At 42.1% G+C, this 17,472-nt stretch overlaps 1 protein-coding gene across 3 annotated transcripts in view; it reads right to left on the bottom strand.

Moving 5' to 3' along the window:
- The window catches only part of NTN1 (netrin 1), a 255,508-nt gene that overhangs the window by 86,510 nt on the left and 151,526 nt on the right, over positions 1-17,472 (bottom strand). For 2 of the 3 annotated variants that reach the window (XM_014595984.3, XM_059732203.1), the window contains 2 exons: positions 8,706-8,855; positions 3,879-3,932 (listed from right to left, as the gene is read on the bottom strand). In XM_014595984.3, coding sequence (XP_014451470.1) covers positions 3,879-3,932; positions 8,706-8,855 — 204 coding nt within the window. The remainder of the gene's footprint in view (positions 1-3,878; positions 3,933-8,705; positions 8,856-17,472) is intronic. The other variant, XM_019485722.2, reaches the window with a different exon arrangement.

Genomic DNA, 17,472 nt, shown 5'->3' on the forward strand with positions numbered 1-17,472 from the left:
TGTTCTGAATTCTACTTGACCGCTGTCAGAAACCATGATCAGCCATGTGGCACTTCTGTTAGGAACATGTGACATTTCTAGTAAAAACTTCCATACCCCAGGAAGGGAGATATTCACTAAACTAAACATAGTTCTCTGACTTCATATTCACTGATAAGAAAGTCAGAGAACTGTGTTTAGTATTGGGCCTTTTGCCCAAGAACGGATGCTATCAAATTGGAGCGTGTTCATAACAGAGAAGCAAATATAATGAGAGGCTTAGAAATAAGCTTCTGGAGGAGATTTCAGATTGGAGAAGAAAATGGTGAGAAGTACATCATGATTTGCAAGAACACTTATGGCAGAAAGGGGGAAGTTTCCTTAGTAAAAGAGGATAAGACAAGAAAGATATGACTACAGTAGAAGAAAGAAAAGTTTATACTAATGTTTGTGAAATATGAACAAAAACCAAACATCCAATGTTTTCAAATGTCTGCATGCCTACCTCTGTTACTAATGCTTTATTTTTTATTGTTGAAACACTTATGAGACTTCATCTCATGTATGAAATCAATAATCTTAAAATGATAGTAAGAGCCATCAAACTCATCTACTGTCAGTGGAAGCACTCATCAAAAATCTAAGTTTTGAGGGGTTTGGTTTTGTACGTACCCCTTTTGTGGACAAATGAGTTTACTATTCAGTGGACAGTCTTCATGAGGCACACAATAGTATAAAAACTTCAGGCTGTCAGATACTGCTTAAACAGCAGTAGATAGAAATAGCAATAGATTTCCCTTATTTAGGGCAAGCTGAGGTTGAAGACAAGTTGAAACACAGTGTTGTTGCTACAGTGAGTATAGTGCTTTAGGAAGAACAGAGTTGGGGCTTAAGAGTCTGAGTGGACTTTAACTTTCCTTGACATTACAGACTACAGACCTTGTCCATTCACTTTCCAGGTTTCACTGCCCTGGGAAGAGTTACTAAGTATGCAGCAAATGTGACCAGCCTGAAAGTTCACTGGGTGAAAAGCCCTGCCATAGAGCATAAAGAGAAATTCTGAGTTCAATTCAAGGTGACATCCATCACTTTTAGTACAAAATCCCTAATTTATGAATCCTCCCACATTGCTGAGACAAAAGTAAATAACCTCCATTTCTCAAGACCTGTACAGAGAGAGCACTGTTCAAACAGTGCAAGAATCTACAAGCATCCAAACATAATAAGCTACCATGTCCATTTTCCCAGGGGCCTCTTGCTTGCATTGCAGTCACCTGTTGAGATAAGTTAAAAAACATGGAAACTGTGTAGAAATCTCTGGAAAATAAATCTGTGATATGGGGCAACCTATTTTCATCTCATCCTCATGTAAATCAGGCATGCCTCCTGGGGAGTCATTGGAATTGATCTGGAATAAAGTTAGCGAAAGTGGTGGGAGACTCTAACAGAACTTATACAGCTTATGTTTGTTTCCAGTTATAGGATAAAGGAGTAAACGGGGGATAAAAAAAGAGGATTTTCATGTCAACAGCAGACTCTGGTCTTTTTTTAGAAAGATTTAGACTTATCCTAGTTGTGAGATATTGTATAGAGGCCTGAGAAATCTGGAAAACATTGCAAAAAAACCACAGATAACTAAAATGTTGGCAGTCATCATCACCAGGCTACAGTTCACAGCCCCTTGAAGTCCATTGCAATGATGTGGCAAGAGTCCAGATATTCCTGCTCCAAAGCAGAGACTCCTAGTATCTGAGCTAATGGTGACTCTCCCCTGGTTCTTACTACTCCTGAAATGGTGATCTCTTTGAGCAGATTTTATTCCATCTAAAAAGCCAGTGGTATATGTGCACCTGTGTGCACGTGCATGAATGTGCATGTGTGCACGCACCCACACCCACGCACCCACCCACCCACACACACGCACACATGCATACACACACACACACATGCATGCAGGCATGTGCGCGTGCATATGTATGTCAGGGGATTATCCAAACCCTCTATCCCAGGCAAGGCTCAGCTAATCTGACAGTGGAGGGTGGGTCTTTTCTAACCTTGGCTGAGTTGAAGAAGGCCCTCTGTCATGAATATCAGTTCGCTGTAGAGGAGAAGGTCTCCATCCTGCCTGCCCATGAATGTTTGGATCTTGTCACAACCTTGATTAAGCCACAAACTCACCAGATGCTGAGTTGGTTCAATCCCTTGAACCTCTGTGTTCTCAAACTTACCTTGGCCTAAATCAGCAACAACACTGTTTCTTACTTGGTGCATCTCCTGGGCATGGGGTTTCTGTCTGCTACCCTGCCCTAGAAATGAGGCCCTGGGGGCCAGCTGCCCTAGGCTCCAAGGACCTTTGCTGACCCCCCTCCCCCCGAGATTCCCAAGTAACCATACCATCTCCTAGGACCCCACCCTTATCGGCAATCTGGATTTCTAGTTTAATGCTTCCTCGGTACATGATAGGTATTAAACATAACACCCAGAGACTGTGCACACAGTCCTAAAACAAGTTATTATCTACTTATGTTTCATAGGAAAAAAGTAGAAACATGCCATTATCCATTTCCATGCCTCAGTTTCCTCACCTCTCTGGAGAGTTTTTTGGCCTTGAGAAAGAATTCTCCAAGGAGTCTACAACTGCTCCCCTCTCCCCCAAATACACACCTTCATGACTTCCTCTGCAGCAGAGACACTATCTCTCTCTCTCTCTCTCTCTCTCTTGCCAACCCACTATGAAAGCATATGAACCCACTATGAAACCCTGTTCCCCTTTCTTGTTTCAAAGCTTTGGATGCATGTCCATGAGTCTTTTTTTTTTTGATTTACCCTGCCTTTGTGGCTATTAAAGGCTGGCAACAACATTTTAATTTCTTTGTTATGCTTGGGGACTTTCAGCACTCCAAACCTCCCTGCAGCTAAACTTGAGTGCGTCAGGTTTCAGGGATCCCATTGTCCTGAAGTGACCATTAAAATTGAAGCAATAACCATTATTCCTGGTCGATTCGTGGCTGATTCAAACTACATTTAGGCATTCGATGATGCAGTAATTTCCTAACATTAACCAGAGAATTCCTAAACTGATCATAGATTCCCCAAATAATCCCTTCCATTTTCTATATTAGGGTTAGAAAGAGCCCAGTCCTATAGTCCTGCTGGAGAACAACTGAACCGGGACCCTGGCACCGTGAAACAAGCAGAGACTTGTAAACATGGAGGTAAATCTTGATCCCCAATCCTTAGTTCATACTGATGTGGCACATCGGTTGCAGGTACTGCACTAGGCATCTTCAAGTAGAAGACCATATTTATGGGTGTATAAATACAGACCCTCAAAAAAGTCTCTTAGTTTTATCTGTGTGTTCACCTGGTGCAAAGCCCTAGAAAAGTCTACCTCTCTGAACATCTTCACAGAGATTATGGAGATTGAGCAAAGACACTCTGAGCTTTAACCGGTGTTAGCTTATCCCAGTATACATAACAAAACCAAAGGAATATGTGGAGATCCAACTTCAGTCCCCTCTACACCAAAACGTTTGTCAGTCTAGATGATTATCTTAAATGACACTTAAATGTTTAAACTGCAGCAAAGCAGATTTAGATTAAGTCTCAGGGAAAACGCCTGCTGTCAGATCAGTGGGACAGCGGAACAAGCTGCTCAGAGAAGTTGTGGAATCTCCTGCACTGGAGGATTTCAAGAAGCTGGAGAAACATATGGAATGGTTTAGGAATAATCTATCCTAAATTTCCACAGGGGGTTAGACTAGATGATCACTGAGGTCCTTTCCAGAACTATGATTTTATGATTCCCTCCAAGCAACTGCTTTCTTGCCCCCCCTTTACAAAATCGATTTTCCATGAATGCAGCCAGGGCTGGGTTAAAAAGAAATAAGACAACATACCTGCAGGCTCTTCCGTGCTACTAGCTGCAGTGGTGGGTGGAGCAACAGGAATCTCTGTGCGGGGGGAAAGAGAAAAATGAAAAAAATGAGGGAGAACATTGTATCACACTTCAATGAGACTGGACTGCATGTCATGCTTGATTTTACTGACTATACCTATGTGGCAGGTGCTTTCACAGTTTTACGTATGTCAGAGTGAGGCAGCAAAATGTTACATTGGAGAACCAAAAGCAATCTTATGGGATACAGAGGCTGCTGCTCACACTGCCCAGGTGGATATAAAATAGGAGCTGAGAATTTGTCACAAGGATGGACTATAGATGGGATACAGTAAATGGTCCTGACTTAAATTAGATGATTGATTCTCAAGGCACATGGACAGCTCTTGTAATGAAATCTTTTCTGTTTAGAGCAAAGCTTTGACATTTCTGTACATTACTAGAAATCCATATAGGAGAATACAGAGTATCAGTTAAAATCTGTCTTGTGACTATGAGAGCTGGATTTACTCAGAGGAGAATATAATATATATTAAGGCTTAAAATCTGGCTATCCCTGAACTTGTGTGCCTCCTTTTGAAATAAATATAAACCACACTATACACTGCTAATGTTTAGGTTCAAGGGTATATTTATGATATGGTCATTTCTGTTACTGTCGCCTGTGCAGACATGTAACAATACCCTGAGTATATTGTCATTTATCACACAGACTGGGCAATTACATAGATGGAAATCTCCAGGATTTGGGATGGTAAAATTATAGGCAATGATAAATCAGAGAGTGATATCAGAAAGTTAAACACACTCGTGTGGGACAGGTGCAGAAATTTGGCTTAATCATGCTATACCTGCTCTCTCTGAGTCTGTGACTTGGAGAGGATGTTTCATAGATATTGCCCTACATTAAAATTTTACAGTAGGCTGATTGGCATTTTTTAAGGATACAAATGTGGTACTATTTGAAAAAAAAAGAGAGAACCGTGAGGAGAACATATATATATATGTTCTGTTTTATATATATATATATATATATATATATATAAGCAGATCTCTCCATATTAACAGTTTTGGCTTTATACATTCAGCACACATCTATTGTATTATATGAAGGTGTTTCAGAAAGGAATGACAATTTTGAAATAAAACTATTGTATATGCAATTCTCTACATAGTCATAAACAATGGGTACATTTGACAATCAGTGTTCCCCGCTGCTGTGCAGCTTCCCACTCACTGCAAACACAATGTTTTTATTTTGAAGTTGCCATTACTTTCTGAAACACCCTTGTTTCAACAATACTACCCCGACAAAATTCTACTTGTCTACTTATTAGGGGTGTGTGAAGCAGGCCCTATTCAATTCGGATTCGGCCCAAATCAGGGACAGTGATACGATTTGTTGATTCGGATCACTGACTGTGATTTGATTTGGCCAAATCCAAATCTGAAGATTTGATGCTGATTTGGAGAATCAGCAATTTGGACATAGACACAGCTTTAAATGTTTTTTCTAAGTACCTTGAGGTACCACTGCGGCTTGTGAACACTGTGATGCTGGGGTGCATGGAGCATCCCACAGGAGTGTGGGGGGCCCTCCATGTGCTCAGTGGCGAACCCAGAAGTACTTCCAGTCGACTGCCGGGTCTGCCGGGGAGCGTGCTGGGCCCCACCCCTCTATACCACCCCAGCTCAGTGATCAGCCATAGGGGAATCCCAGGTGCCCCCTGTGCTCCCCGGTAGACCGGGAAGTGGACCGGAAGTGCTTTGGTTCCGCTCCCAGGTCTGCTGCCGAGAGTGCTGGGGAGCGCCCCCCACGTTCCATGCACCCCAGCATCTCAGTGTTCATGAGCCCCTGCTACCTAGAGGTATGTAGAAATAACATTTAAAGTTGTGTCTATGTTTGAATTACCGAATCTTTCTGAATCTCTCTGATTCGATTCAGAGGGTTCCAATTAGATTTGGAGAGATTAAAGGGTCTCCTGATTCGATTTGGATTCGGAGATTCAGCCACCGAATCGGGTCAACTCTCCACTGAGTTGAATCAGGGACCAAAGCTTCGCACAGCCCTACTACTTATGCTAGAAGTATTTTTTCTCATTACAGTTACTGCAAAGGTAGAGTGGGCAGGTATTGAGACTCAGCTGGCAAAATGTCATCATTTATTATATATGTGTGCATGTATAAAAATACTGGTCATTGCATAGTGGAGCAGGACTTTATAACCAGCCCTAGGTTCTGAAATTATTCAAAATGTAGTTCCCTCAAAATCTGGGTTCCTTAAAATATTTTACAATTGTAAAGAATCAGTAATAAATTTTCAGTGGGATTAATCATGGAAGTGTTTCAAAGTCTTTCAGATCTATAATTCTTGCTATCCCTGCCACAGGAGAGTGCCTTCATGTTCTTTAAATTAAATGAAGTATTTACAATCAGACATCCAGACACTAGGTGGAAGCCTACTATTCTCTTAGTCTGGCACTGAAACAGACTGACTTCTTAGCAGGCTGATTCTGTGAGCATGAATATGATCCATGCAGTGCTGAATCTATGCCTGTATGATCATGCTGAAATTCTGTCTGTCTGTATTGAGTGCCATGAACCGTAGGGCAAGTGATGCAAGGAGCTACTTACCGTCTGATTTACCATGGCAGTCTGGATTGTTAGCGATAAACCTTTGTGCATACTTGTTGCAAAGCAACCGGAATGTCATTATTATGCCATCTTGGGAAACAAGCATCTGGTTATAGCTTTTACCGTATCATTGCATCACAAGGAAGAATGAATCTCAAGTGAACAAAATCCACCATGGAATGCATGTTTTATTCAGTAACAAGCAGTAGAGAGGGGGCATCTCCCCATATTTAAAAACAGTCATCATCTCAAAAAGACATTGGGAATGGCCAGTGCTGAAATAGACTGGGTCCTGGACAAAGACTTGATTCTTTCAACCTTCATCTTTCTTTCTTTTTCTTTACACCAGGAAGTTAGCACAGACAAGAAAGGCTACTTCTACTGCAGTGGTAGCCCCACTGCTTTCTCTGACTGCTGTAGTTTTATTGTTTTATTTTGTTTTGCTTCTTACAGCCATCATTTTGTCATTTGGTTTTTTTTAAGGGAGGTAGAGATAGAGTAAATTGACAATCTATATCACGTGAAGGCACAAAACTATTCAGCAGCAGCAAAGACAACAGGCAGCAGAGGGAACTGTTCAGTTAAGGAGATTTAACATTTCACAAAGACACAGAATGGGCCATGGCTACTGGTGCAGATGTTTTTGATCTGCCCTGGGCTGGTTTATATAGGGATATAAAAAGAGGGCACAGTTTTATAAAGGAAGGCATTGTGACAAGAAATATTGGAAGCTGCAACCTAGGGTGTTTTGCTGCTGCTGTTTTAAACAGTATTTAAAACTCAAACAAATGTTAAAAGATAAATAAGAAAGTCAAATGTCCCATATCTCTGGCTAGATTGTGTGAGTGGAAGGTCCCATTTAACCGATTGGGTGGGCATACCTGGGGCTTTTTTCAATATATGATGACAGCAACTGATAATAATGAACCCAGGTAATTAGCTGGTTTCAGCTGAAGAACCTTGACAATACAAAGCAATGTGGTCTGGAAGAAGTGAAAAACATCATAGCAATTTAAGTAGGATTAAGATAGCATTGCAAAGGAAATATATATTCAGGTCTCCCTCTGAGCTAGGGAAAGGTCTTCAAAGCAAAATGAATCATTTAAACTACTCAGTCTTTAGATGAAATAGGTTTTAGATGACACTCACATAACCTAGCCAGTCTAGCAAATGAGATGCATGTAAAATGTATATGTAGTAGGCATACAGACACCTATTACATGCAGTCTAATTAAAATTTCACAAATGTATTTTCAGTTGAGCACTAGTAATGGAACATATGAAACCTTGTGTTAGTAATCACTCAACCTGTTATAATCTCAGGATGATGTTACAAGTCATCTTTAAACCATTCTAAACCTGTGGGTGGTGTTCAAGTTAGAGCAGTTTCAGAGCAGCTGCAGGTTAAGGCTTAATGTGACCTGACCTGCAAAATTTTGACTTACCACTAGAGAGCCTGGTGAGCCGGGGCATGGCCAGGAGCCAGGACTTTATCCCTCCTCTGGGAGCAGACCCCAGGGGTTAAGCGCACTGAGAGTGTGGCGCCTGGGAAAGCATGCCTTTCTGGGCTCCATGTTCTCACCACATGCAGTGCTAGGAAGCCCCTTCCTGGTTACCTCCCCAGAAATGTGAAAGGCTGGAGAGAGAGGCTGTACCCCCCCCTTCACCTCCACTTCTCTTGGGTAGGGGAATGCTGCCCAAATGTAGGGCAAAGGCTTAGCCCTCTGAGTGGAGGGCCACATGCCTGGCACCTGGATGAGAAGTCAGCGGTGTGGTGCCATGTGGGCTGGGATCATACCCACTGAGGGCAGGTGGGGTGTTGGCTTGGGGCAAGTACAACCCCCTGGGCAATACAGCTCGGGAGGGGGAAAGTTGTACAGGGGTAGCTGTGCATCATGGGATGCTAGGTGACTGCAAATTAGTCACTTTATCTCCATGGAGTAGACTAACAATATTCTAAGCTCAAGCGAGGTAGAACGCTTCAGAGATAACCCTTGCCCAAACTGGTGTAATTTTAAGATGTTTAGAGGCTATCTAGCACAGTTTACCACTGTTTAATCCATGGATGCTCCTGTTTTAAGTGCCTTTAGAATGGTTTAAAGGTAGCCTGTAACACTACCGTTAGTAGCTGAGGTTGATTTTTTATTGGTTAATTCCACTATAGTACAGACTTCAAAAAGAGTGGTCCACATACTTATGCAGGGGGCAATGGGAGATCGGCTTTGCTGGTAGCCTTTGGCACATCGATTGCACGTGATGCCAGTCACACCATCTTTACAGGGACATTGACCTGTGGTTTGATTACAGGTTTGGCCAGCTGCACCCACGGGATGGCAATCACATTCTGTGGGGGGAACACACAACAAGAGGTCAGAGGTGGAGAAAGGGGAGGGAGGAAAGAATGTACAATGTCAGTTGGCAATAGCACCCCCTATACTAGTCCAGGGCATGATTCCAGATGTGCAGGGACAAGGTAGAAGCAGCCATGCCTGCAACAGGGTTTCGCCTTCTCAGCAATCAGCCCAATTCAACACTTGTGCATTAGTAGAGCCAGCAAACACATCAAACTGAAACAAAGACAGCAATTTACAGCGGTGGATTTGAATAGCCATTGCTGTGTTAGGCAAATCAGAAATCCAATTGCTGAGATAGTATCTAAAATAATTGCATATTTTTAAGACAAACATACTCCTTTGTTGTGGCAAACTGAGCAGGGAAGTTTTAGCATAAAACTTCTTTGCCTCCCAACCTGAGCAGACTGGGTAGAACTGGATTCTTGAAATGCTGCTGTGAGGATATCCATCTTTTGATGTTGCAGTTATGAATTCCAGAAGAGTAAGAGAGTGGTTCCATAATCAGAGCAACAGGAGCAGGTAAGACAGAGAAAGGCAGCAATACAGGAATCCACAGTGTCAGCTCTGTTAGCACACACTACAAAGTCATGATAGACATGCTACTGGCCAGTGTCAATGTTATAAAAGAAGTGGGCAAATTCAGGGTATACTTGGACACCCACTTGTTGTGAGGACCTGTATGTGGAATTAATTTGGTTTCAGAAACAACAAATTTATTTCATGTTTCACATAAGAACCTCCTGTTAGTACTTTCCCTTTAGCTCATCCCCAGCAGCTGGTACTGCAGGTGTAGGAGGGAAATACCCTTATCCATCGCATGCAGCTGTAAGTACCTGTTGGTACATCCTGCTGTTCCATTCCAGCTGGATGGAGGTTTAAGTGCAGATTAGGGAGATGTGAAGGGCTTGAAAAGGGATGTAAATGCAGCACTTGAAAATACTCAAACCTAATTTCCAACAACGTATCTTATTTTTGCAGCTGTTCGTAAAAAGCAACAGAGACTGTTACTATAACAGCTCTTGGTGATTACAGTCTCAGAGAGGTATTAATATCTCTGCTTTCTAAATGTTGCACATTTTGGGTCAGGTTGTGGCCTGCCCCTGCCCAGACATGCAATGGGAATGAAGATGTAATGAGCCTTCCTTTGTTCCTCTAGCTGTCTCATATAAGAGCTGGCCATTTGGGACCATTTTGTGGCTGGCAGGACTCTATCACACTGTCAGGGACAGAGCAGGTCTCCTGATATGCTCTGCTCTTTCATATGCACTGTGACTCCCTTTTCTTATGTTCTGTAACCACTCCAAGCATGGTGCTTCTCTCCATTGCCCTAGCCAGTTTAGCATTAAATTGCTCAGTTTACTTAGCAAACTGACAGCCCTTGTATTCAGTACTTCCTTCATGCTTATTTCTGAAGCTCAGTGTGGTATGTAACCTCTAATGCATGGGTGTCAAAGATATGGCCCATGGCTCATATCCAGCTCACGGTGCCCTATCATTCAGCCTCCCAATGCTTTCTGTGGGTCTGGGAGTTGATTCATAGGTAGCATGTGGGGCATATCAGATGGCCCCACACGCTGCACATAGTGCCTACTTTGGGACCACACCACACACAGCACCCACTCCAGCATGTGTCAGCACCTTGCTGGATCCAGTGGTGGGTCCCAGAGTGGCTGCCCCATGCAGCGCAGCCCCAGAGCAGTGGAGTGGCCGCCATGTACAGTGCAGCCCAAGAGTGGTTGCCACATATGGCACATGTGGCTCCAGAGAAGTTTTCACTGACGATTTGTCCAGTGGATCTCCCCAGTGTTATGTCAAGTGCTAGAGTTTCTGACATTGTCCAGGGGAGCAACCTCATAGCCTGTTAACTCACACAGTCAGGAAGTTTGTCCTGGGATAAGTCAGGATGTTTTGACACAGTCAAAAAGCCCAAAACTGAATCATTCAATCTTCACAGGTTAATTTAAGATGCGTAGATTGAACCAACAAGCAAGTGAACAGACATTCACTTTTGATTCAGGAAATGCAGCCACATGCCTGCCATTGTTCATGCCAGAAGCCAGGGGTGCTAAAGCAAAGCACCCTGGGATGCCATGGGACTGTGAGTTAACTTGAATCTGGAGGGAATCTGGGACAGAAGTTCAATAAACCAATTTAACCTAAATAAGTTAAGTCTTATATTATATCCATCCAGTTTATCTTAAACAAGTTTCAGTCATTTTGAAAGTGGTTTAAGTGCACTGAACTTCTGTTGTGTTACAGATTTGAACCAGTTTCTGATCACTTGTACTGGTTTATGTGTAATTTCTGTCCCTAGCCCTGGAGTCCAGCCTAAACCTTCCTTTTCTCAGTTTCATCCTATTCCCAACCAGTGTCTGTTTCATCTATTTGCAGTATAAATGTTGGACTCTAGCTATATATCTGCACAATACCCAGCACAATGAGTACCTGATATTTTCCTGGGGCCTCCAGAGGACCCAACCAAAAAGTAGACACTTTTACTACCATTATTATAATTCCTAGCTATAATCCTCATGTCTCTGTAATGAATTTTCATCCCTCCCTCATAGTCAAACCCCCTTGGCCAGTGGATTGCCATCAAGACTTCATACCTTGTCTCTCCAGCCCAGTTATCTCTTCACCAGACTCTAAGAGCTAAGTATTTCCCAAGAGTGTCCTGAACATAAGTGTATAGAGAACTCTGCCCTTGCATCTCTTTTGGGGCAGCAAGTTACACCAGCAGCCTGGAAAAGCCCCTCGCAGCCATGGCACAAAGACAAAAGCAGAATTGCTGGTCCTCTTTACTCTGATAGCCCTGCTTTATGCATCCACACTTTTGCAAGATACTAAACGGCTTCTCTCCACTTGTATAACAGTCAAGGGAGTCATTTTGTATTGAAGTTGAGGGGATCACAAAACAAGGCACGGAGCTGCTTTGCAGATATGGGCTGCTGCAGTCTCTCTTGGTTTTCTTACAAGAACCTCTTGTCCTCCCTCTGGCTTCTCTTTCCCCCTTCACACCTCCACTTCCCAGCTTCTCGTTTCTCTTTCAAGTTCCCCATGCCTCGGCTCCCCATTTGCTTCCCTTTTTTCCTTGTCACCGTCCCTCTGCCCTCTCCTTGGGACCCAGCGTTGACCTCACATTCCCCATGCCTCTTCTCCCTTTCTCCCAAATTCCTTTTATCTTTATCCAATTTCTCTGGTTTCCATGTTCTTCCACTTTCAGTTTCCTGAACCCTTAACTTCTCCCCTGAATTGGAATAAGGGCATACTGGGGTAGGGAAGCCACCTTGTCTCTGCTGCCAGCTGCCCACAGAGCCATTTCTGCCTACAGCTGAGCAGTTTTCCAGCTGGTGAGGGGCCCCACAGGACAGTGATGGTGATAGATAAGAATAAAGGTAAGGCTGTGTACTGCAGTCCTCCATTCTTCCAAAAGCCTTTTCTCCACTTGGGAAGTTAGGGGAAGGAGGCACAGTGCTTCCTTCTGTGTGAAAGTTGGGATACAAGACAATGCCCCTTCTCACTTTTTCTCAGGTCCATAGGAAAACAAAATCATCATTTGGAAGATGTGTGTCAGGATGACAGAGGAGATCTCTCCTGAAGGTATCTGCTTTCAGTAGTGTTTGTTAGAAAATATTTATTGTTATTGTTGTATTTTTTGTTCTTTTCCAAAGAAGATATACATTTTCCACTGAAAAATCTGAAAAGACTGTTTTGGGGTTTTTTGTTTGTTTTGGTTTGGTTTGGAAAAGTTTTTGGTTTGAACCTTTTTTTTTTCCTCCCACTGGAAGCCTGATCCTGGACATCTTCAAAAAGTGTTTCATAGTTTCATACTTGTTAGGGGCAGGAAGGGACCTTACAGATCATCGGATCCAGGCCCCTACAAGAACTTTTCTTCTGGGCAGGCTTTTAGTAGGAGGAGCTAATTTGGGGGGCACTGTTGGAGGAATTTGTTGTTTATTACATATTATTCTATTTTAATATTTGGGGTTTTTTTATAATTTATCTTAGCTTTTATTATAAGCCTCCCTAAGCCTTTTCTGGGGAGGGCAGAAAATAAATCTAATACATAAATAAACAGCAAATGCCCCATATTGCTGTCCCCAGTGTGGTTTGTTTTGGACATGAGCCTGTCCTGCATGCATAAGTGGAAACTGTCTAATCTGTGGAATGGTGCATTGTGCATATAGCACTGTGTTGACAAGTCAGAGAGAGACAGCTTCAAACCCTCTCTAAATGAAGGTGGCCTAGAAACCAGGGCCCTGGCTTCATGAGCAAGTACCCTAAACCATGGAGGATCCTCTCCTCCTCCAGAGGCTAACACCTGCTAGCGATGGGTTTTTGGCTGGCTGTGTTTTGGGGACTGAGGTAGAGACATGCATCCAGAATGGGCGCATATATGCAGTTATGGACCTGCCTGGCCAGTGTATAGCTAAATGTGCATGCTCACTGTACATGTGCAAGCTTACACATACACAGTGTAGTGGAAATAGTGTAGTGGAAATAGCAAACTGTCTTTAAGTGGCAAGAATGTCTTGTACATGGCCACTTAGATACACAGGAAAAATAAAATTCTGCCCCATATCAATAAATGGGAACATCACCTCCCTTTCACACTACAATACCTTTGCACATCAAGCTCAAAATTGCCCTGAATAGTTTTTACAGACATATCAAGTATAATGTAACTTGCTGCTTGCTGTTATCTTTTCCTCCTGAGGCTCTCAGCATTGTTACACATTATTATACTTTGCTCACGCAAATTTTATATATGAAAGGTCACTATCAATGGCTCCATTTAGTCTAACCCTTCCTTAAGGCAGAATCATCCCTGTCTAAACCATCTCACTTAACTGTTTTTCTAATCTGTTCTTAAACACTTTCAAGGATGGAGATTTCATAACCTTGCTAAGTAACCTGGTCTAGTGCTAAGTCACTCATATAGTATGAAAACTCTTCCTGATATCTAAACTAAATTTCCCTTGCAATTTTGGACAGTTACTTCTTGTCCTATCCCATAGTCAGAGAACAGTCTATCACCATCTTCTTTATAAGCATTCTTCATTTATTTGAAGACTGTTATCAAATCCCCCTTCAATCTTCTCTTTTCAGACTAAATAATCACAGTTCTTCTAACCTTTCCTTTTAAGTCATGTTTTCTAGACACAGCAGGTGACAGTACCGCTTTACTTGGCACTAATTAGGCCTCCTCAGGAGTATTTTGTGCAGTTTGGGGCTCTGCATTTTAAAATGATGTAGAGAAAAGGGTCCAGAAGCAGGTAACAAAAATGATAAAAGGCTTGGAAGGCAAACTGTATGAAGAGCATTTGAAAGAAATACTTATGTTCAGCTTGTGGAAAAGGCAATAAGAGGTGACATGATAGCAGTTTTTCAAATATCTGAAGAGCTGCCATAAATAAGGAGGAGAACACCTTTTTCTCTGTTGCTGCACAGAGTAGGATCTATAGCAATAGCTGGAATTTGCAGCGAAGTAGGTTTATATTGGACAGCAGGAAAAATGTCTTCATTGTTAGAAGAGTGCGGCAGTGGAACAGACTGCTGAGGGAAGTAGAGGAACCTCCATCCTAGGGAATTTTTCAAGAAGAGATTGGACAAGCATCAGGCAGGGATGATTTAGGAATAGCTGTGCCTGAAGTGCTCTGTAAAGACCAGCAGTTGGAAGCCGCTTCCTCCCTTCTTACTCCCCAGATTACCAAGAAATCAAGAGAAGAGCTGTGCAGCCCAGAGAAGATGGATATTATAGAGAACCATGGTCAGCAGTAGAAAAAGGAAGTGGCTCCACACTTGGCTAACAAGCTGAACAATTCATAAATGCCAAAGGATGAATGGAAATGCTATCTTATACTGCACATAACTAACAGGTAGAACTCATGGCTGAAAAATACTGTAGCAAAGGCCCAGCAGCAGTCCTATGAATAAGAATTTCTGTACTGTAGTTACACTTGCTAGGATTAAAATATATATGGGACATAAACACTCCTGTTTTAGGACACAAGCCAACTACTGACTGACTGCAATGATGAACCCTCGAGTCTTGTTGTCCAGGAAATATGGGAGAAACATGGGGGGGGGGTTGGCTACATTTTTATTTTAGTCGAGAAAGATACCTTTCTTCAAGGCCCTTCTTCAGGTCTGGAAAAGAAGAAAGTTCCCTGAAGTCATGCTATTGTCTGTTGTGGCATTTTCTATCTTCCTCTGAAGCACCCACTGTACCCAGGGTTCTGGATTTTGACAGGCCATATGTCTGTTTGAGTATAGGAACTGTTGTGCTTTTATGCTTTATCTGAGATTAAAGTGGATTTTCAAGTTTTTGAATAAAAAAATCAGGACTGTGAATAAGAGTATGAGAGAGAGAAATTCTCTTAGGAAGTGTTAGAACTTGTTAGGATTTGTCTAGCTCATGGCAGGTCACCAAATGGCCATGACAAAAATGCAAATATTTTTCCATCCTTGAATTTTCATCATGGGTATTCTCAGCCACTAATCTCCACACATGCATGTGTTGAAAGATAAACAGGAGGACAAATCTCCAGGATTATCTCTTGTTGAGTTTGACATTTCTGAGAAGGTATCCAGTTCTCCTGGGGCTGGGAGACTGAAAGGACTTTCAATATTTGAGAATCACCATTTTCCTGCTTAAGAGAATGCTCTGAGAATGATACAAACTCAGTTTCATGGGATAAAAAAGCTTGATTGCATGGTACAGTTTGGCTTTCTTCATTACATCATATCTGAAATGATAACATCCTGACTTTCAGACCTTCTAGATATAAAACCCTAGAGTTTGAAAGATGGGCATTGTGTTTTACAGTGGAGAATAAAATCTCAATGAAAATGTTGAATTAAGGTTTGAAAAGTATATATTCAGTTGCAGTAAGCTGTTTAAAATAATGATTCAGGAAGTTTTCTCTGTTCAGGAAACATGCTTGTCTGTGCTTAATTTATGCCCTTTTCCAGCCAACTATTAAAGGATTAAAGGCATGCTAAAAGTTAAGCATATTCTTAATTTCTTTTCTGGAATCAGATCCATTGTGTGCTCCCCTTCTCAGTCTGCCATTCATATGGAATCTGGAAGTAGTGATGATCAGAACACTTTGACAAAATAGTTTTCCATTAGAAAATACAGTTTTGTTTAAATCAAACTTTGAATGGGGACATGTTTATAATAAATGAATAATGTTGGGTTTTTGCTTTTTTCTGAAACTGTTAAAGCGTTTCATTTGACTTTAATATTAAATGTATACATATATTTAATATTATGTACTATATAATGCTTATATAAGAAGTGTCAGCATTATCTAAGGAAATATTTCAATAGTTCCCAAACAAAATTTGTCAGAATTTTTGTTTAACGAGAAATTTCAGAAGTTTAGCTTTTCCCTCCATCTTGGAACAAAAGTAAATTTCATTATGTCTGACCTTCCTGCAGAATATAAATTTCAGTTTTCAACCTGAAATGACAGTAGCTTTTCCGAGACAGTGAGCCAAATTCCTCCGGAATACCGTGTTCAGTAACTCATGCATCAGTTAACGCTGATTCTACGGAGTTTGTCTATCTTGGGATCAAAGATGCACAAAACCATTTGAAATCCATATTATTACTACCTAAACCTACAACTGGGAGTGGGGAGGGAGAGGAGAGGGCATTCATGTGAAATTTGACTGTAGCCTTAAAACTTTGCCCCTTGCTTTCCAGAAGATGTAACACCTTGGAACCTTTTTTGCAGATGTGAAGCAACACCTCAAAAGAGGAAGGGCCAAACCTTATTTACCTCCATGCAACTAAGTGGCACTTATGCAGATATTGGATTCCATTTCTTGAAGTGGGGAAGGAGGGCAGCACTAGCATTTTGCATTCTAGTAGTTATGGCATTTGCCCAGGAAGCAGAAGATCCAGATTCTGGTTCCTCTTCATCCAGGGATGATTTGAACCTGGATCTCCTACTTCCAAGCAAAATGTTCTAACTAGCAGACTAGGGATTACATATTAGCCAGCTCATTCTAGTCTAACCCTCTTGAAGCTGGACTGCTGAGGAATCAGGAAGGGAAGATATGTGCGGCCAGGAAGAAGCAAACAAAGAGGGAAACTGTAAGTCAGCAAGATGGATTGGACACTGCTCTGGAAAGAAATGGGCCCTGACCTCTGCTCCCAGTAAGGAAGAAATTATCTCGCTATTCTTTATGCATCTTATCCAATAACTATTACATACAATGTGCATAGAAACTATGAGGAATAGAAACAAGTGCTAGGACCTGCTCTCTTCAAAGGTGCTAACACACACTCCTTCCCGGTGAGCAATGCAAACTCAACCCCCCCAGGTGTCCTATTTGGGCAGATCCCCTAACCACCAGGCTACTAGACTAAAAAGTGAGAGGGTCTGCCACTCCTGCCCTGTCAGAAAGTCACTATTTGCAACTTTCCTCCTGCTACATCTTCAGGAACTTCCATGGAGTTGTGCGTGCGCCTAGGCATTCCTCTTCTCCCCAGAGCCTTCAAAGACATAGTACAGCCTTCTGAGCATATTCAAATGGGTACTACAGGAAAGCATGGTTCTGCAAAGGCAAATGGAAGCCAAACTGCACATAAGT

Source organism: Alligator mississippiensis, chromosome 8 (assembly GCF_030867095.1).
Source record: "Alligator mississippiensis isolate rAllMis1 chromosome 8, rAllMis1, whole genome shotgun sequence".
Lineage (NCBI taxonomy): Eukaryota > Metazoa > Chordata > Crocodylia > Alligatoridae > Alligator > Alligator mississippiensis.